Source organism: Ochotona curzoniae, unplaced genomic scaffold (assembly GCF_017591425.1).
Source record: "Ochotona curzoniae isolate NIBS_2020 unplaced genomic scaffold, NIBS_Ocur_1.0 patch345, whole genome shotgun sequence".
NCBI lineage: Eukaryota > Metazoa > Chordata > Mammalia > Lagomorpha > Ochotonidae > Ochotona > Ochotona curzoniae.
Window position 1 is genome coordinate 243,518 of NW_024466912.1, and position 20,096 is coordinate 263,613.

A 20,096-nucleotide genomic window follows, 5' to 3' on the forward strand; every position below is an offset into this window, starting at 1 on the left:
AGGCCCTGTGTGCTGTGTGCAGAGACCATGCATGTGCTCTCTGATTTCTCCTTTCTGCTTCTGGGAGAGCCCAACAGGCTTCAGCTTCCTGTCCCCCTGGGGTGGGCCATGAGTCAGGGGAGCCAGGAGAGATTCAGGCTCTTGGCCACTGTCCTTGGCTGTGGGATGGGCACCCTGGACATGTGTGGGTCTTTGTGAAGTTGGGTGTGGACATCATTTGACTTTCCTGTTCTTAGGGCACTGGCTACCCCGAGGACTGGGCAGGTATGTGTGTGATGGACAGAGTCAGCACCCAGTGGAATCTGGGCTTCTTCCTCCTGGTCCTTCTTCTCTTACTGACCTCAAGCCTGTTGCCAGTGTTTTTCTGCTATCTGCCTCATAGCTTTTTTTCCCACCATTCCTTCAGTTATCATCTCTGTTGATATGCTCTGTGCACATACGTTTTTCACTTTTAAAAAATAATTTTCTTCTTTGGGTTTATTATTTGAAAGACAGGGAGAAAAGAGAAAGCAAGAAGCAGATGGAGAGCTTCCATCTGCAGGTGCAGTTTTCAGACACCCACAACACGCGAGGCTGCCACACCAGGCAAATGCCAGGCGATGGCATCTCCATCTCCCACAAGTTGCCAGGGACCCAAGAACAGGAACCATCACTGTGCCTCCCAGGGTGCACCTGGGCAGGCAGCTGGTGTTGGGAGCAGAGCCTGAGCCCAGGTATTCTGTTGTGCGTGCGGTGAGGGTGAATGAATATTTAGTATCTGCGGCAAAGAGTCGGCCTGAATGCTTTCTTTTCTTTCTTTCTTTTCTCAAATGTATATATCGATTTTAGAGTCAGAGAGAGAGTAATATCTTCCATTAACTGGTTCACTCTCAAGTGCCTGCAATACCCAGGGTGCAGTCCAGATGAAACCAGGAACCAGGAGCTTCTTCGGGGTCATGCACATGGATGCAGGGACCCAAGGATTTGGAACATCCTCCACTGCTTTCCCATGTGTATTAGCAGGGAACTGGATGGGAAACGGAGCAGCAGGGACTCGAACCAGCAAGCATATGGGATATTGGCGCTGCCATTACCCACTAGTCACATCTCTGGTTCCTGGCCTATACCGTCATCATGTTGATGAGTGTATTGACCAATATTTACCTCCTTGCTTATGAGTTTGGTGCTGTAAAAGCACCTTGAAAGAATTTCCAAGTCCTGCATGAAGATTCCCCAGGATTTTCTTCTAAGCATTTTTAGTTTCAGGTCTTGAGTTTTTCATTCACTGGGTGGGCTTTTGTCTATGGTTTAAGTTAAGGGTTCTGCTTCCTTTCATCTATTTTCTTCTGGCCTGTGTGTATCCAGGTTTCCCAGCACCATTGGTCTAAAAATGCACCAACTCTTTGAGAGCTCTGCCCTCTGTTTGTCCCTAAGCATCCTTCCCATTCTGAATTCCTCCCACCCTCCCTGCCCCCATGGAATCCAGGATGTTCCTTCCCCAGGGGAGCAGCCCTCACCTTCCCACCTCCTCACCCCTTCCTATCTGGGTTCTCCAGGCTCTCTGGCTGTGGGTTTTCTGGCCTCTGCAGCCCCTGCCTTCTACCTTGATACTGCTCTGCAGTCCTTGCCTGCCTCCCTGTCAACAGGGGTACCAGAGCTGCTGTCCTGGCCCCAGCTGCAGGATTGCGCTCTCCACCGCCTGCCCCATTCTTTGTGCCCACCCTCCCTTCTTTCAGTCTTCATCTTCTGTTGTTGGAAACTCTGGGTCCTGTCCCTCCACAGTTATGCATCTTCTCTTTCCTGGTTAGCCAGCAATGGCAGAGCCCTTTGTAGCTGGTCCTGGGCCTGTTCTTTCCTTTTCTTCTTTTTTTTTAAAAAAAATTTATTTTTATTGGAAATTTACATATTTACAGAAAGAGAGACAGAGAGAAACAGCTTCCATCTGCTGGTTCACTCTCCAAGTGGCCGCAATAGGCATAGCTGAACCGATCTGAACCCAGGAGCCAGGAACTTCTTCTGGGTCACCACATGGTGGTTGTAGAGTCTCAAGCTTTGAGCTGTCCTTGACTGCTTTCCCATTCCACAGGCAGAGAGCTGGAAGGGAAGTAGCCAGGACACAAACTGGCATCCATATGGGATCCTGGCAAGTGCAAGATGAGTCATTTAGCCACAAGGCAACCACACAAAACCTTGGGCCTCTTTCGCCCGTGATTTCCCCTCAGCAGCTCCCCACAGCCTTCCTCATATCTCTTGATGCAGTCCCCAAGTGGGGTTCCAGGAAGCTTTCTCTAGAAGATTTGCTTGGAGAATGAACTCTTCTTGTGCTGTGCTGGGGAGGGAGCCAAGCGAATTCCAGAGCCCGGGAGCAGCCAGGGCACTTCGGACTGAGGTCTGGCACCTAGAGACCAAAGAGCTGAGCAAGATGGACAGGGATCTGGGAGCAACCCTGGCAAGTCTGGAGGCCTTGCAGCTGTAGGGAGGAGGAGAACCAGTGCAGGGACTGGAGGAGGTGAGGATATGTTAAGCAGGGAGGAGATGAGCAGAGCAGGGCAGGGAGGAGGTAAGTGAGCAAGTGGGGGGGGACAGGAATGGAGGAGGAGAGCAGAGTGGCGATGCAAACAGGCAGGGAGGGGGTGAGCAGAGGCAGGAGCAGGGCCTGCGGGGCCTTTCCCAGGACAGTGGGCGCAGGAGGCAGAGAGCTGCATCTTCTTTTGTGTTTGGCAAGGGCTGAGGCTAGGAGTGTTGAGCAGAATGGGCCCTGAGAGTGGAGCTTCTCTGTGGACAGGGAGAAGAGAGGAGTGGCGGTGGGTGAGGCTGACAGGCACCCCCTACAGGAGACCCGGGGCTGTGAGACACGTGGATATGACAGGCAGCATCAGGGCCCTCGGTGATGATGCTGTGGGAAATTGGAAATTTGAAAGAATGAATTGCTGCTCAGATTTGCACGGGGTGGACAAAGCTGCAGCAGGTGCACCTGACTTGAACACAGATGTAGGCGCCCATGCTGGGCCTGGGGGCCCAGACTCCCACCTCACACTGTGCCCACAGGAACACACTCAGATGCCTAGGTAGGAAGGGAGGGTAGGGCTTTTTGAAGACACAAGGATGGGGACTTCAGGAAGTCGGTCCCAAATAAGACAATGATCTCACACTGCAGAAACCAGGTGCCAAATTCACATCACTACACATGGGGACAGCAATAGCCAAGAACACATGAAAATGTATAAATGCAGGGGATCCCCCAGCCCCTCTGTGTCCCCTAAGTCTGCCCCCTTTTCCCCCCAGGCCCTCCAGGTCTCACCTTTCAAGCTGTGAGAGAGAAGTCAGAGCCATGGACACTGTCCCCACCTGGGAGAACCAATCAGGACTTGGTGAAAGACCTGGGGTGTGGCTGAGGGAGGAGCTACAGGGTGGGCAGGGCAGCTTCTCCATGGGCATCTGACTATGGCAAGGGTCTTGGAGACTCCGCCCCCCCCCAAATATACCCCAGTGCTTACCTGCAGCCCTAGTGTAGCTCGCTGCTTCCCCAACTGTGAGAGAAAACATCTAGTGAGAGGCAGAAGAAGGCAGGGCATGGGGACCTGCATAGAGGAAACCCAGAGAAGTTTCCAGAACTGTGGCTACATACTCAGGAAAGGGTCAGAAGGCACCTTTCCTGGAGGTGTGTCCTCAGCTGGGACCTCTACCAGGTCTGGGGTTGCTGAAACTCAGGTCCCTGTGAGCAGAGTCATCCCCGTGGAGTGTTCGTCCTCCACCTTCACTTTTGCTTCACACCAGAACCAGTGTGAGCACCAGAGGCCCAGTTAGGGAACAGAGCAGGGGTACCTTACTCCTGGCAGACAGGAGACTCAGACCCAGCCCTTACCCTGCCCTACCTGAGCGCTTCCTCTTCATCATCACAGCAGTGACCACAGCTACAAACAGAATAGCTGCCAGGAGGACCAGGTCAGCAATCACTTCCCTCAGGGGTATAGTGTGCTGAGGAGGCTCTGAGAGAGGAATCAAGGGTGAGGGACTCTGGCAGCCTGGTCTCAGCTCTGCCCCTGCTGAAGGCTCTGCCCCACTCTCTCCTTACCCCATCTCAGGGTGAGAGGCTCAGGAAGCCCCTCATGCTTCACTTGGCATGTGTATCTCTGCTCCTCTCCAGAAGGCACCAGCACAGCTGCCCACTTCTGGAAGGTTCCATCCCCTGCAGGCCTGGTCTCCACCAGCTCCATGTTCTGGGTCAGGTCCTCCCCATCTCGGTGTCAAGTGAGTGTGATGTCCTTGGGGTAGAAGCCCAGGGCCCAGCACCTCAGGGTGGCCTTCTGGTCAGGGACTGGGTGGTGTGTCACATGTGCTCTGGGTGGGTCTGAGGGAAGATTTGGACAATTCATGCCTTTCATGTTTTTCATCTGACACCAAAGCTGCACTCAGTGTCCATCCTGAGAGTGGACAGGAGGACAGGGATGTGGGAGAGCATTGCAAGCCCAGACCTGGCCTGGATAAAGACAATGGGATCATCTGTTGTCTGCAAAGATGTAGAATCAGGTATGGTTCAGGCTAGGAGGCCCCTGGTCTCTGACGGGGTGAAAGGGAGTTGGTGTTGTCCTGAGTGGAGGCTGAGAGACTGAGAAACCCTGGAGTGCATGACTTGAAGATGAGGACAGGCCTGGGAAGGGTCACGGCTCACAGGACCCAGCAGGAGTCCAGGGCACCAAGAGGATTCTTTTTAGAATCTTCTATGCCTGCACAACCCAAGTCCTTCTACACTGAGGGAAGGGGGGTCTCTGTCTCTGGACCTAAAGTCCAGGAGGACATTCCTGCTGTGGCCATGAGGAGAGGAGGACACAGGCCAGGGTCCCACTTTCCTTTCCTCCTCTACAAACCGCAGTCCTAGGGGAGGTGGGCGAGTTCAGCTCCACCAGCCTTGTGTACCTGTGCGCTGTAGGGTCTCCTTCCCCAACTCCAGGAATCTGTGCAGTGACTTCATGCACTCCTCCTCCAGGTAGGATCTGTATTTTTCAGCTTCACCTGTCACTTTCCACTTGTGCTTGGTGACCTGAGCCGCTGTGTTGGCCGCGGTCCAGGTCCTCATTAATGGCGATGTAGTCAGCGCCATCATAGGCCCACTGCCAGTACCCGCGGAGGAGACGCCCGTCCGCCCCGACTTCACAGCCATATATCTTCTGGAGTGTGTGAGAGCCTGTCTGAAGGCCCGCCCGCCAGTGAACAGTCTTAGCCAGGCAGCTCTTACCCCACCCCCCCACCCCCGCCCTCCAGGATAAGGACTGAACAGCAAACTGGGCGTGTCCCGCGGCTCCTCCCGCCGAGGGTCTCCGCGGGGCGCGCAGTCTCGGGGTGGGGGACCTCGGCCAGGGGACCCGGAGCGCCCTGGGCGCACGTGGGGAGGGTCGGGTCACTCACCGGCCTCGCTCTGGTTGTAGTAGACCGGGCAGGGTGTTCAGGTACACAATGTTAGAGCGTGTCTCTTCTTTACCACGCTGTGTGTGCCTGTCCAAGTACTCCTGCTCCACCTGCTGTATCCACGGGGCCTGCGGTTCTGCCCTCGGGTTCTCCACACGAACTGCGTGTCGTCCACGTAGCCCACGGCGAAGAAGCGGGGCTCCCCGAGTTCGGGCCGGGACACGCCGGTGATGAAATACATCAGGGAGTGGGAGCCTGGGGGAGAGAGGGGCTGAGACCAGGGACGACCCCCAGACCCCCATCCGGAATCATACTCCCGGTCTAAGTTCGCTTGGGGCGGCAGAAGAGGAAGAGTCCTTCGGTTTGCTAAACAGTAAAGTTACCATGGGGAAGGGTAGGGCGGCACTGAGGCGGCTCCCGGGGTCCTGTGTCCCCTCCGCGCTCCCCTCGCTCCTGCCCCGCAGAGCCCGTCGCCCTCCCGACCCGCACTCACGCTCCTGGGTCTCGGTCAGGGCCAGGGCCCCCGCGAGCAGCAGGAGGAGGGTCCTGGGTGGCAGGGACCTCATTTTGCAGTTAAGTTGACTCTGATTCTGGGGGTTCCCGCGATTGGGGGGGGGTTGGGGGGGAGTTTTCAAGCAGCAGATTGGCTCGTCTGGAAGCCGCACGCCCAATGGGAGTGCGAGGTGTGCCCGCGTCACGAGTGTCCGGGCAGAAGGAGCTCCCTCGGGCTGTGAGAGGGAAGTGACCCTGGAGGAGGTGAGGACTCCCCTGCACTTGCTTCCCTGGCCCAGACCCGCCCTGGGACTGAGACCCTGAGGGCCAGGCGGGTAGCAGGGACTGTGCCCTGACCCTGTGCCCGGCTGCCCAGGCCTGTGTGATGTCCCCTCCCTGAGGATAGGCCCGGGGCCGGCTGAGGGATCCTGAGAGACTTGACCGGATCGCACATTTTTGTCTATTTTATGATTATTTATACCTAGGCCTGTGCGTGTTTTATTGTTCAACTTGATCCACATCAGGAGTACATTAGATGTCAGGCAGCCCCGCAGGATGCATTAAATGCTGCATCCTGGGATCCCAGTGAAGCTCTGTGGACATTTCTGTACAAATCGGGACACAGACCGCGGAGTTCAGGACTCTGGGCACCTGCAGCTTTAGAGTCCTGAACTCTGGGGCCCTGTCGTCACCTCCTTTCAGCCCTCCCCCTGACATTTTCTCTTCTCCCCGTGGTCCCAGAAAGGTGTGATTCGAGCATTCCTCCCTGGACCCTGCACCTTTTTCTCCTCGCGTCCATTCGTCCACCAATCAGATGTAACCTGGCATTTCACCTGATATCGCACCACCCACCACCCAGCTCCCAGCCTGTCTCCGAGCCCCGCCCACTTACCAATCCTGAGGCAGTCATCGGTGACTAAACTCAATCCCTCCCAATTCTTGCCCCGCCCGCTTTGCAACCCCCCCCCCCCCCCCCCACTCTCATCTCACAGCGTTTGTTGTGGTGCTGTGAGATAAGTGCCACTTGCAAGACTAGCATCACACATCCCAGGCTTTTGGGAGTCCAGCTAACTCTACTCCCACTCCCCTTCTTGTTAATGCAGATGAAGGTGAAAAGGAAGTCCCCCCAGCCTGACCCCCAGTAGAAGGGCTCCAATCCCAGCTGTGAGCACCCTGGGATCCTCACCCACTTACCTCAGATAGATACCCCACTTAAAGATATCATGCTGGGATAGTTTTAAACAAGTAATGTTTTTGAGAGAAGAGTGAGAGAGAGAGAGAGAGAGAGAGAGAGAGAGAGAGAGAGAGAGAGAGAGAAATATCCATTTGCTGTTCAATCTACAAGTGGTTATAAAAGCTAGTACTGTTCCAAACTGAATTCAGAAACTCAGAACTCTCAATGGGTTTCCCACATAGCAGTCAGGTGCCCAATGATTGGGCTATCCCAGGCACTGCAGCAAGGAGCTGGATCAGAAGCAGAGCAGCCAGAATGTGAACCAGCTTCCTGCTCTGGGATGTCAGCTTCACATGCAGGAGCTTAAGCAGCTGCACCAAACCCGTTATCCTGGGACAGGTTCCCATCCCTTACACAACCTTTGCTGCTTTCAGATCAGGCAAGGAACGTTTCTTGTTCCTCAGCTGTGCCCCACATCCTGCTATGTCCTCATTTTGAGAGGCTGTGATGACATTGTGAAAACCTTTCTCTTTCCTTCATCCTCAGACATGTACTCTATGCTTACTTGGCACTGTTGACCAAGGATCAGTTTCTTGTAACAGACAGAGCCTCAAGCTCAGCCAGTGGTTGCAGCCCCAGGTCCCCAGGTTTGGAGTGCTCATTTATCCCTGGGGAGCCTGTGGGCTCCTAGGTTCCTCAGTGAGGTGGGAGCTCTCCAAGCCTTATCCCTCTGTTCACTGCTTCCCAGCCTGGGCAGTCTGTCTGCTGCTTGCCCATCTGTTGTCCTTTGTCCCAGCCATCTGTGAGGAGTGCAGGTGTTTAGATGCTGTGACCAGCATTGTTATGGAGGTGAGTGCAGCCCTGACCAAGAGTGAAGGTAGTGAAGCAAAGAGCAGCTGCTGAGTGGATCTTACCATGGCGCTCATGTGTGAGCTCATTCATAACTCCAGGAGAGCAAAGTGCATTCAGCCTCCTCTGGCTTCAGGAAGTGGTGTCTGGAATGTGGGGCCAATAGGGGTTGGGGTCGGCAGGTGCTAAGTAAATTACCCTCATGCTCTCTTAGGAAATGTAGAAGCTAGTTTTTTCATCCAATATTTCTCTGATGGTTGTGTAATTTTATTGGATTACAAAGTTCAGGAAAACATGATTCTGATACTTTTCTCCCTTGGGTTAGTAGTTGCTTCATTTAAACTTTTCATTTTATTTTTGTATTTCTTAAAAAGATTTATTTTATTTTTAGGAAGTCAGATAAAGAGAGAAGAAGGAGAGACAGAGAGAAAGAACTTCCATCTGCTGGATCACTCCCCAAGTGGCCACAGCACTTGGAGCTGAGCTGATCTGAGTTGAAGCCAGGGGCCAGGAGCTTCTTCTGTATCTCCCAAGTGGGTGCAGGGTTGAGGCTCCCAAGGCTTTGGGCCATCCTTTACTGTTTTCCTAGGCCACAAACAGGAAACTGGATGGGAAGTGGAGAGGCCAGGTTAGAACCAGCGCCCATATGGGATCCTGGAGATTGCAAGGCAAAGATTTACCCAGTTGGCGAACACATTAGGTCCTTACTTTTTTTCTTGTCTTAAACTAATTAAGCTTTTATTTTAACAAAAATGTTTTTAAAATATTTTTTATTAATTTATTTTTATTGCAAAGTCAGATATACAAAGAGGAGGAGAGACAGAGAGGAAGATCTTACATATGATTATTTACTCCCCAAGTGGCAGCAACAGCTGATGCTGCCCTGATCCGAAGCCAGGAGGCAGGAACTTCCTCCAAGGTCTCCCATACAGGTGTAGGGTCCCAAAGCTTTGGGCCATCCTCAACTGCTTTCCCAGGCAACAGGCAGGGAGCTGGGTGGGAAGTGGAGCTGCCAGGATTAGAACCGATGCCCTTATGGGATCTGGGCATGTTCAAGTTGAGGACTTTAGCCACTAGGCCACTACACTGGGCCCCTAAGCTTCTTTTATTATTGCAAAGTCAAATGGATGGAGAGAGAGGAAAATAGAGACAGAGACAGACAAAAGTAGAAAAATGCAGACAGATCATCTGTCTGCTGGTTTACTCCCCAAATGCAGCATCCATAACCAGACCAGGCAAAGCCAGGAGCCCAAATTTCAGTTTTGTTCTCACCTGTGGGTGGCCCAGTGATTGAATCCAATGCTGTCTCTAGCGGTGTGCACCTGCAGGAAGTTGGGCTGAGTGTTGAGTACTGCAACGTGGGATGCAGCTTTAGCCAGTTTCTTTCTAACTGTTGGTGCCAAACGGCTGCTCTAATTTTATTTTTGATTGAAACTTAGTGGATTTCTAACTTGTCAGTACATAGTTCCTTTCATAGTAATTTCGTTCTTAAGATTTATGTTATTTATTTGAAAGGCAGAATTAGAGAGAGAGAGAGTGAGAAGGAGAGACAGGACACAGAGATCTCCCAACCACTGGTTCACTCCACAAATGGCTACAACATGAGGGCTGGGCCGGGCTAAAGCTAGAATCCCAGAATACATTCTGCATCTCTCATGCGGGCAAGCACACAAGTACTTGTGCCATCTTCTGTTACTTTCTCAGGCCACTAGCAGGGAGCTGGATTAGAAGTAGAGTAGTAGTGTAGTCAGTTTCTTATGACGCTTTGTGCTTCTCTGGAATTAGCAGTGAAGTCTCCTTTTATCTTTTTTAAAAACAAGTTTATTTATTTTTATTGGAAAATCAGATTTTACAGAAAAAAGGGAGAATTAGAGAGAAATATCATCCATCAGCTGGTTCACTCCGCTAGTGGCCACAATGGCCGTAGCTGAGCTGATGTGCAGCCAGGAGCCAGGAGCTTTCTCTTAGTCTCCCACTCAGATGCAGAGTCCCAAGGCTTTGGGCTGTCCTCCTCTGATTTTCTAGGACACAATCAGAGAGCTGGCTGGGAAGTGGAGCAGCTAGAACATGAACCAGAGACCCTGTGAGATCCCAGTATGTACAAGGTGAGGATTTAGCTAGTTGGCCATCATGATGTACCCCAAGAGAAGCATTTCAATCACACCTCAGAGCTTCAAATCAGGACGCCTAGGCTGTCAGCAACATCCCTAATGTAAAAATCAGAGGCAACGGGGACAGCAGTCCTGATGCAGACTCAGGTCCAGAGTCAGGTCAGGGGTATGAGCTCTGCCCTCTGTGCCCAGTAGCAGGGCTGTGGTTCCCCAGATGCAGGGTTTGGACCATCCTGGGTGAGGCCATGGATTCTGCTCCTGTCTGTGCAGCCTCAACCAGGTCCTCTGCATTTCCTCTGCCTTCTGTCAGGCTCATGTTGTCACATAGACAGGTGTAAGGTATGTTAGCAACTCCTGGATTTCATTGTGGGCTCCCAGAGTGAGAATCCATGCTCTGCACCATGTGAGGCAGCAGGATCCAGGGAGGGTCTGTGTGCTCAGCTGTGGGCCTCTTCCTGAACCTTTCTCCTGGGCTTCCCACCCCCACCCCCAGGAGAAAGGACACCGTGTATCTCCAATATCCTGTGTTAGCACTACACACCTGTGTCTTTTTTTTCTCCACAGGATGGAGATGCAGCTTTGGATGCCCAATTCCATCTCAGTGCTCTGTTGGAATCCTGGCTCTACTTCTGGCTCAGTGTCCACCCAGTGCACACCCTGGGAGGCAGGAAACCTGGACTGAGTTCTGGGCTCTGGGCTTTGGCATGCCCTTCCCAAAGCTCTGTGGGTAACTGGGGAGTGAGCCAGAGGTTGGGGGAGCACTTTCCTTTTCACAAAGATGAAAAAAACCTTCAAATACATAAACATAATTTTCTGACCCCTCCCCAACTTGTGGTGTTCTCTGCACACTAGCCCAGTGGTTCCCAGTGTGGGTGAAGGCAGAGTTGGTCACAAGGCTCTCAGAGAACATATGTACCTTTGACCTTGGCTGTGCCCTCTCTGGATGTGAACACTGGGAGCTGAAACATCACAAGCTGAGACTGCAGTGACTGCCCCTCCCCCACTCCTCCATCCCAGCTAACCAGGAAGGTGCCTGGTGAGGGTGGAGCCTCCCTGGGGAAATCGTACAGCTGACTTTGATTTGGGACTCCCTACCAAGCACCTTGGTAGAGTCCTGCCCAGTACAGCAGCCTGGGCACAGTCAGAGGTCAGCGGGAAGGTGTGGTTCAGTACTGGGTGCATGTGTGTCCCCCTTATGAGCCTGGAAGATCCTAAGTGAAACTGTATTTTCTGTACCCAGGTCTCTGCCAGAGTAGCCCCTCTCTGTGTGGGGTCTGGGGTCCAGGTGTGCTTATGTAACCATGTTTCAGGGGAAGCTGAGGCCTGGGTGGGAGTCCAGTCTCCCCTCCTGGTGCCAGACCGTGCCCTGGGGGTGGTGCTGTTGTACCTACCTAAGCCACACGCAGATACCCTGCCACTCCAAACTGTCCAACCTCCTAATGACCATGGGATGCCCTCAGCAAATCTGAAGTCCCAGGTTTTCACAGTGACTTCAGCCTTGCATGGCTAGGACTATGGCATTGGTCCCTCCACTTAGCCTTGTAGGTCCGGGGCTTGGTCCTGTATACACATTCATCACAGCCACTCACTCTCTGGGTACCCCATCTCTGCTGACTGCAAACGTACTCCATATGGAGTCACCTCCCCAGTGTGTCTCCCACAAAGACATCTCCTTCAGCTCCTGACTTGTGGTCAAAGCCAGCTCTCCAGTGTCACTCAATTCACACCGACATCCTGGCTCCCACTGCTAATGAACTGAAAACCAGGGAGGCCCTTCCTGGGATCCACACTCCCAGGTCGCCCTTCTCCTACAGTGATTCCATCCCCCTACTGCCACAGCCTGAAGCCCTGGGAGTCCTCCTCGCCTCCTCCTCCTCATTCCCTGGATGAAGTCCGTAGGAAGAGCTGTGCATCCATCTGCAGAAAGATCCAGAACCTTTTCTCTCCCACATCCACCACAGTGGCTGGAATCCCTGCCTGGACATGGCAAGAGCCCCTAGAGCTTTGTCTCCAGCCTCTCAGTCTCTCAGCCCCATCCTCACGCAGCAGCCAGAGTGGTCACTGGACGGGGGAAGGTGCACATGTCCCTCTGCTCGGAACTGTCTCATGATTCCCACCTCACTCAGAGCCAGGGCTGGGCATTACAGTAAGGTGGATGGTGGTGCCCGACCCAGCCTTCCTGACAGCTCCCTGCTCTGTGTGCAGACTTGCTCCTGCCCAGGGTATTTGCACTGGCTGTCGCCTTCCAGCACAGCACCTGCCCAGAAACCTTCACTGGTGTCCTTCCAACCTTCCTCAGAGCCACCGCCTCAGCTCAGTGAAAGCTGACCATGGTGGTGAGACAGCCAGCTGCCCCACCCCTCACAACCACTCTGGACCACCTTGCCCAGTACTGTGTCTCACCCACAGCAGGGTGACCTGAGTGATGTGTGTTGCACCTGCCCCTTCCAGACCCCCAAGGCTTCATTAGTAGAGCCTGAGACAGAGGACAACTGTGGCCACAGCAGAGCGGTGTCCTCTTCCACTGGTGTTCATGTGGCCTGTGCTTCCTCAGAAGTGTCCTCTGCCCTCCTGCTTCCCTCCTACACTGTGTCCTGCACACACAGAGGTGAAGGCCACCAGAGCTCACACACAGGAAGAGCAGGTGCAATCAGCCAGCCAACAATATTAAGGAACAAAATGGACAGGAGAAGATGGGGGCCAAGGGTAGAACCCAAGTGTGAACTTTGCCTGTCTTGGCCCCATGCAGCTTCCACTGACTAATGTCCATGCAACAAGGCAAGCCTAACTATGGCTGAGTCCTGTGATGGCAGGTGTTGGTGAGCACGTTCTACCAGAGAGACCAGGATACTGGGGCAGCTGAGCCAAGTTGGCAGTGACCATGACAAAGCCTGATGGGCTTGGGACCACCTGGGCACAAACCCATCTTCACCCAGGGCCCCCTAGCCTCTCATATCCCACCTGCAGCAGACTCAACACAGCAGACACATGGCTTGTAGAAGGTTCTTGGTGCTTCTGTTTATTTCTCTGTACAATTTTTGAAATTTTCTTATAATTTTCTCTCCAATGCCTCCACAAGAATGACAAAAATGATTTGCTGTTCAGATCTGCACAGGAAGGATGAAGCTGCAGCAGATGCACCTGACTTGAGACAGGGATGGAGGTGCCCATGCTGCCCTGGGAAAGCCAGGCGCCCACCTCACACTGTGCTCACAGGAACACACCCAGATGCCTGTGCAGGAAGGGAGGACAGGGCTTTTTGAAGACACAATGATGAGGACTTGAGCAAGGTTCTTTTCTAATTTTATTTTTTATTATATTTTTGACAATCTTTACATAGTTAATTAGGGAAAAAAGGTTCAAGGGCTATAAGGAAGTGGGTAAGACTATTATTTCCACATTGTTTCTTTCATATATCTGAGGTAAAGGGGGATATTGAGGGAGAAGCCCCACCCAATCTCTGACCCACCCCTGGTCCTGATGTGGGGCATGCTCTGAGATACTTGCTCAAGTGGTTTTGATAAATTCAACAGTTATGAATTGCTGCCAATCTTTCCACTTCAAGCACAATGAGGTTGTTGAAGAATCCACTGATTGACTTAGTCCATCCAAAGTCTCCATTTGCCCAGTATTTTGCTGCCAACATATAGCTGAGGTGTTTGACTTGTTCTGTCTTCTGTCTTTTCATGGTTAGGGTTCTGAGTCTGGCATTTCAGTTGGGGAGATCCCCAAAGAAACTTTGTCTGAGGTGTTCCCAGACCAGATTCTTGTATGTACTAGCAAGCACAGGGGAGGGCACAGTTCATTGCTCGGTTGGTTCTGTTTCCAGCCCTGTCTTCCATTGGGACCAGTGGGAGTTGCAGTCCAGCCTGTTTCTGCCCAGCACACACTCGGTCCTCACATAGATCAGTGGGAGTTGCAGCCTAATCAGAGCGACCCACAATAACCGCCACCAGGCCTGCCCCTACCCTGGTTTGTCAATATGTGTAGCAGACTAGTCCAGTTTGTCCCACATTCCCTTCTGCTCTCATACATGTCAATGGGTATTGAAGCTTAGTTCCATCTAACCAGCTCAACTATCCAGCCCTCACAGATGTTGTTGAGTGCCTCTCTGTCTAGCCACCCCATCCCCGTCCTGGTTTTCGTGCCCTCCCATGGGAGTGGTAACCCAAGAGGGAGGAGCCCACTATTTCCCTCCCAGGTTTCTCTCACTCCCGGATTATGCACTCTTCAGGTGGTTCTGTGGTTTAACTTGACAGAACTAGCCCCAGTGCCAGCTTCTGCCAGCTGATGCTGTGGCTAAGCCCAAACAACCCTCACTCACTCTAATTTTTGTTCGCACCAGTAGGAATAATCAGCTCAATCTGGCTTTTCCCTGATATACTCCACCTGAGGCGCACAGGTGTTGTAGCCCTGCTTAGTCTGGTGCCCCCATCCCAGCCCACACTCTCCAGTGGGATTAGCTGTCCAACAACGGGACCCCACCCCTTATTCCCCCTGCTGTCTGTGTCTCCTCCTTTCCTGGTTCTCATGTGTGTACTGGTTGCATGCTGCAGTCAAAGTTCTATCCCTCTGTCCCAAACAAGGGAATTGTCCTACAACAGAAACAAGGTGACAAACTCAGGACACTACACATGGGGACAGGAATACCTCAGCACACATGAAAATGTGCAAATGCAAGGAATCCTCCAGTCCCTCTTTTCCCCTCAGACCCACCCCCTATCCTCACTCCAGGCCCTCCAGGTCTCAGCTTTCAAGCTGTGAGAGAGCAGTTAGAGTCCTGGGCACTGTCTCCACCTGTGAGAACCAATCAGAACTTGGTCAGAGCCCCGGGGTGTGGCTGAGGGAGGAGCTATCAGGTGGGAAGGGCAGCTTCCCCTGGGACATCTAACCATGGCAAGGGTCTTGGGGCTCCCCCTCCCCAAAACACACCCCCATGCTTACCTATAGTCCTAGTGTAGCTCCCTCCCTTTCTACCTGTGAGAGAAAACAAGTAGTGAGAGGCAGGGAGAAGACAGGGCCTAGAGGAAGCCCAGAGGACTGGCTCATCTCAGAGAAGATCCAGATCTTTTTCTGCAGACTCAAGAGAGAGTCAGGAAGTGCCTCTCCTGGAGGTGTGTCTTCAGCTAGGACCTCTCCCCCCACTGGGGCTGCTGGAACTCAGGTCCCTGTGAGCAGTGTCATCCCTGTGGAGTGTTCATCCCCACCTTCACCTGTGTTTCATACTAGAGCCAGCGTGTGCACCTACGGCCCAGCTGGAGATGCAGGTGTGTGTACATGTTGCTTCCCAGGCTAGCATAGGGGAACCCTCTCTTCAGGGGACAGGAGACTCAGACCCAGCCCTCACCCTGCCCTACCTGAGCGCTTCCTCCTAATCATCATCACAGCAGTGACCACAGCTCCAATGAGCACAGCTGCCAGGAGGACCAGGCCAGCAATCACTTCCCATGAGGGCCCAGTGCGCTGAGGAGGCTCTGAGAGGGGAACGGACAATAAGCGACTCTGACCCCAGGTCTGAGCCCTGCTCCTGCTGCAGGCCCTCCCCTTCCTGTCCTCCTTACCCCATCTCAGGGTGAGGGGCTCAGGCAGCCCCTCATGCTTCACTTGGCATGTGTATCTCTGCTCCTCTCCAGAAGGCACCAGCACAGCTGTCCACTTCTGGAAGGTTCCATCCCCTGCAGGTCTTGTCTCCACCAGTTCCGTGTCCTGGGTCAGGTCCTCCCCATCGCGCTGCCAGGTGAGTGTGATGTCCTTGGGGTAGAAGCCCAGGGCCCAGCACCTCAGGGTGGCCTTCTGGTCAGAGACTGGGTGGTGGGTCACATGTGCTGTGGGTGGGTCTGGGGGGAGATTTGGACAATTCATGCCTTTCATGTTTTTCATGTGACACCAAAGCTGCACTCAGTGTCCATCATGAGAATGAACAGGAGGACTGGGGTGGAGCATTGCAAGCCCAGACCTGGCCTGGATAAAGACAATGGGATCATCTGTTGTCTGCAAAGATGTGGAATCAGGTATGGTTCAAGTTAAGAGACCCCAGGTCTCTGATGGGGTCAAAGGGATTTGGTTTTGTCCTGCATGGAGGCTGAGAGACTGAAAAACTTGGAGTGAATCCTCCTAGTGCACTGGCTTGAGGTTGGGGACAGGCCTGGGAGGGGTCACAGCTCACAGGGCCCAGGGGGAGTCCAGGGCACCAAGAGGATTCTTTCAGAATCTTCCATGCCTGCACAATCCTGATCACTCTTATACATTAAGGGAAGGGAGGACATCTCCACTGTGGCCCATGAGGAGAGTGTAATGGGACTATGCCCCACTTTCTTCCCCTCCTCCACAGCCCCAGCCCTAGGGGAGGTGGGCAAGAGTAGCCCTTCTAGCCTTGCACACCTGTGCACTCTAGTGTCTCCTGCCCCAACTCCAGGAATCTGCGCAGAGACTTCATGCACTCCTCCTCCAGATAGGCCCTGAATTCCTCAGCATGAGTTCCAGCCTCCCACTTGCGTTTGGTGATCTGAGCTGCTATGTCGGCTGCTGTCCAGGTGCGCAGGTCCTCATTAATGGCGATGTAGTCCTTGCTGTCGTAAGCCCACTGCCAGTGCCCGTGAAGGAGGCGCCCATCTGCCCCGACCTCGCAGCCGTACATCTTCTGGATTGTGTGAGAGACTATCCCCGCCCGCGGTCAGCCCTGGCCAAGCAGCTCCGCCCCCGCCCTCACGGACCCGCGGGAATTTCAGTGGGAACCGAAACTAAAACCCAGGTGTGCCCTGTGGGCTCCTCCCGCCGAGGGTCTCCGCGGGGCGCGCAGTCTCGGGGTGGGGGACCTCGGCCCCGGGGACCCGGAGCGCCCTGGGCGCACGTGGGGAGGGTCGGGTCACTCACCGGCCTCGCTCTGGTTGTAGTAGCCGGGCAGGGTGTTCAGGTACACAATGTTAGAGCGTGTCTCTTCTTTACCACGCTGTGTGTGCATGTCCACGTACTCCTGTTCCACCTGCTGTATCCACGAAGCTTGCAGTTCTGTCTGCGGGTTCTCAGCGTCGCCGTCGAAGCGCCCGAACTGCGTGTCGTCCACGTAGCCCACGGCGAAGAAGCGGGGCTCCCCGAGTTCGGGCCTGGACACGCCGGTGATGAAATACATCAGGGAGTGGGAGCCTGGGGGAGAGAGGGGCTGAGACCAGGGCCCCCGGAGTGGGACGCCGGGGTCTAAGTTTGCTGGAGAGGCAGGGAAGGAAGAGTCCTTGGGATTGCTAAACAGTAAAGTTACCATGGGGAAGGGTCTGGGTTAGCGGAGGGCGGGGTGGCAGCGGAGAGGACATTCCCCGGGTCCTGTGTCCGCTCCCCTCGCTCCTGCCCCGCAGAGCCCGTCTCCCTCCCGACCCGCACTCACGTTCCCGTGTCTCGGTCAGGGCCAGGGCCCCCGCAAGCAGCAGGAGGAGGGTCCGGAGCGCCATCAACCCAATTCTTAAAGTCTGCAGAAAACTCAGATTCCTTGGGAGGCTTGAAACTTTATACCGTGATCGGGTGACGCTGATTGGCGCTGTCCTGGAAAGCTGTCCAATGGGAGTGAGTGTCTAGTCTCCTGACAGAAGGATCCGTCATGCTGTCCAATGGGAGTGCGACCTAGGTTGTGATACTAGGGCAGACCAGGACTCCCCAACCCCAGCCGCCCATTGCTTGGCTTCCCCAGCACAGACCAGCCCTGGGACTGAAACCTGAGGATCTGAGGACCTGAGAGCTTTGATCTCAGGGTCCCCCGGGACTATGTCAGAGGTTCTCAGACGCTTTGGCTTCCGAATTTTTTTTTATGTTCTTCGAAATTAGTGATGACCCCAAAGAGAAAAGGAACTTGGGCTAAATGTATCAATAACCTCAAGTTTAGAAATGAAAATCATTTAAATATGATCAACTCATTTAAACTATCCCATGATTTTTAAAAAAGATTTATTTTTATTATTATTATTTTTAAAGATTTATTTTTATTATTTTTTATTGGAAAGGCGGATATACAGAGAGAGACAGAGGAAGATCCTCCGTCCCATGATTCACTCCCCAAGTGAGCGCAACGGGCCGATGCTATGCCGGTCCGAAGCCAGGAGCCTCTTCCGGGTCTCCCGGGTCTCCCGGGTCTCCCACACGGGTGCAGGGTCCCAAAGCTTTGGGCTGTCCTCGACTGCTTTCCCAGGCCACAGGCAGGGAGCTGGAAGGGAAGCGGGGCTGCCGGGATTAGAACCGGCGCCCATATGGGATCCCGGGCGTGCAAGGCGAGGACTTAACCATTTGCGCCACCGCGCCGGGCCCAATTCTTATTATTTTTTTAATTGGAAAGGCGGATATATACAGAGAGGAGAGACAGAGAGGAAGATCTTCCGTCCGATGCGCAGCGGCTGATGCTATGCCGGTCCGAAGCCAGGAGCCTGTTTCAGGTCTCCCACATGGGTGCAGGGTCCCAAAGCTTTGGGCCATCCTGAGGCAGGGCTGCAGGGATTAGAACCGTAACCACTGTGCCATCGCGTCGGGACCCATATCCCATGATTTTTAAATGAATACTGTTTTTAAGAGAAATAACTATTTCCAAAACAAACAGGATAGTGAGGAGAATTTATCTTCACACTTTGTCTCTTTGCTGCTCCTTTTGACATTTAGGTAAAAGATCACTGGATTTTCACTTTTGCTCTACATTTAACCTCCCCCTCCTTGTTGTAGTACATAAAAAAAGAAACTCAGCCTCAGACAAACATGTAGGAGGAATACCTTAATAATGTATTCAAATAATTGTGACTATTCACCTTTGATCATACACTAAAGTGATCAAGTGCCAACTTTTAAAGAGAGAAGCTGAAGCCCTACTGTTGGGTATTTGGTTTTCTGGTGTGTTAAAGTTCATAGGTCCATCCTACACACTGATTGGATTTTGTGCTAATCATGACTTTTTAAAGTAGACTGTAATGCATTGTGAGGCCATGTTATTTAGATTTTCTTCTCTTGACATTTAATTTGTAGATGATCATGTTTTGTAATATCACAGATCCTAAGAGAATAAGTTAGAAACATTGGAAAATTGTAAAATTTTCAAACTTCTGTTTTACTTTGTAGAGCTTACATGCTATCTTTGGCAAAGACAACAACAACAAAAAGAATGAAACAATGAGAACAGGCAACATATATATTTGTCAATATGGAGAGGTATTCAATACTGTATACATTTCAAAATACCTTGTTTCTGTACTTGCTCAGACAAAATTATATACTACTCTAGTATTTTCTCACTTCGTCTCCTTTCTTTCTTCTCTCCTTTGTTTCTTTGGAAACAGGGCCTGGGGTGACATGCTATCCAGATGGGCTGGGAATGGCAGTAAGCCTTACTCAATGGCCTGGGTTCTGAGGTTGCCTGCCTGGCTCTGCTGTGCGACCTGGACCAGCTGTGAGCTGTGGCCCAGGGTTGAGAGCTGGGCATGCTGCTGCCTGTGTCTTCTCTGTGTCCTGGAGCCTGGTCACCTGACCCTCTTTTCCCTTTTGAGCATTGTGCTTGATCTCACTGATGGCCCTTGACACTGACAAGCAACCAGTGACTTCACATTCTGCTGGTTCTTAGATGCATCAAGGTCCTGGATGTCAGAGACAAGGGCCCATGGATGTCTGTCCCAGCCTTGGCCCCCATGTATCCTGTTGGGCCACTCCCCTTTCTGACTTGAGCAAACGAACCATACCAGGTACACTCGAAAGTTAGTTAAGTGTGCCTACCCCAGTCAACCAACCAAAGAACTCAAATACCTCTTTTTTTCTTTGCTTTTTAAAATTTTCTTTCAATATAGCGATGCTTACAGAAATACACTCATATTGTCTATCAGAACATGATTTAAACAATTTTGACCAAAACCTGGTAGATGGTTTAAATTTTTTTCTAAAAGGATTTACAGCCTGGTTTCTTTTCTCCTTACTACAAATTTATATGAGATTTCATTAATGCTTCCCAAAGAGGCAGCAAAAACCTTGAGAAATGTACCTTTGGTTTACCTTAGAAGAGAAATACATATTGCACTGTAAATGTTTTATGAAATTGGTACAATAAAACATTGCAGCATAATGTGTATAAT

General features: G+C 52.4%; 2 protein-coding genes and 2 pseudogenes across 2 annotated transcripts in view; all 4 read right to left on the reverse strand.

Moving 5' to 3' along the window:
* Positions 1–5,951, reverse strand: part of LOC121167200 — a 188,090-nt pseudogene extending 182,139 nt beyond the window's left edge.
* The window catches only part of LOC121167178, a 193,429-nt pseudogene that overhangs the window by 160,669 nt on the left and 12,664 nt on the right, over positions 1–20,096 (reverse strand).
* LOC121167192 (patr class I histocompatibility antigen, A-2 alpha chain-like) overlaps positions 1–20,096 on the reverse strand; it is a 185,892-nt gene that overhangs the window by 48,643 nt on the left and 117,153 nt on the right. Inside the window, exon 8 of the mRNA XM_040996583.1 lies at positions 13,096–13,243. Coding sequence (XP_040852517.1) covers positions 13,211–13,243 — 33 coding nt within the window. The 3' untranslated portion in view covers positions 13,096–13,210. Of the gene's footprint in view, positions 13,244–20,096 lie in introns of the transcript that reaches the window.
* On the reverse strand, positions 14,765–17,487 carry LOC121167202 (HLA class I histocompatibility antigen, A alpha chain-like). Its single transcript, XM_040996598.1, has 7 exons — positions 17,390–17,487; positions 16,885–17,154; positions 16,393–16,668; positions 15,573–15,848; positions 15,369–15,485; positions 14,956–14,988; positions 14,765–14,808 (listed from the first exon to the last, which is right to left on the reverse strand). The coding sequence occupies exons 1-7, from the start codon at positions 17,451–17,453 to the stop codon at positions 14,765–14,767; spliced, it is 1,080 nt and encodes a 359-aa protein (XP_040852532.1). The 5' UTR covers positions 17,454–17,487.

Excerpts from the sequence above, each read along its gene's own strand:
- LOC121167202 (XM_040996598.1), bottom strand. The coding sequence starts at position 17,453 with ATGGCGCTCCGGACCCTCCTCCTGCTGCTTGCGGGGGCCCTGGCCCTG. Across the intron at positions 17,155-17,389 it reads CCTGACCGAGACACGGGAAC|GCTCCCACTCCCTGATGTAT; the intron begins GTGAGTGCGGGT and ends TCTCTCCCCCAG. Across the intron at positions 14,989-15,368 it reads GATTAGGAGGAAGCGCTCAG|GTAGAAAGGGAGGGAGCTAC; the intron begins GTAGGGCAGGGT and ends TTTCTCTCACAG.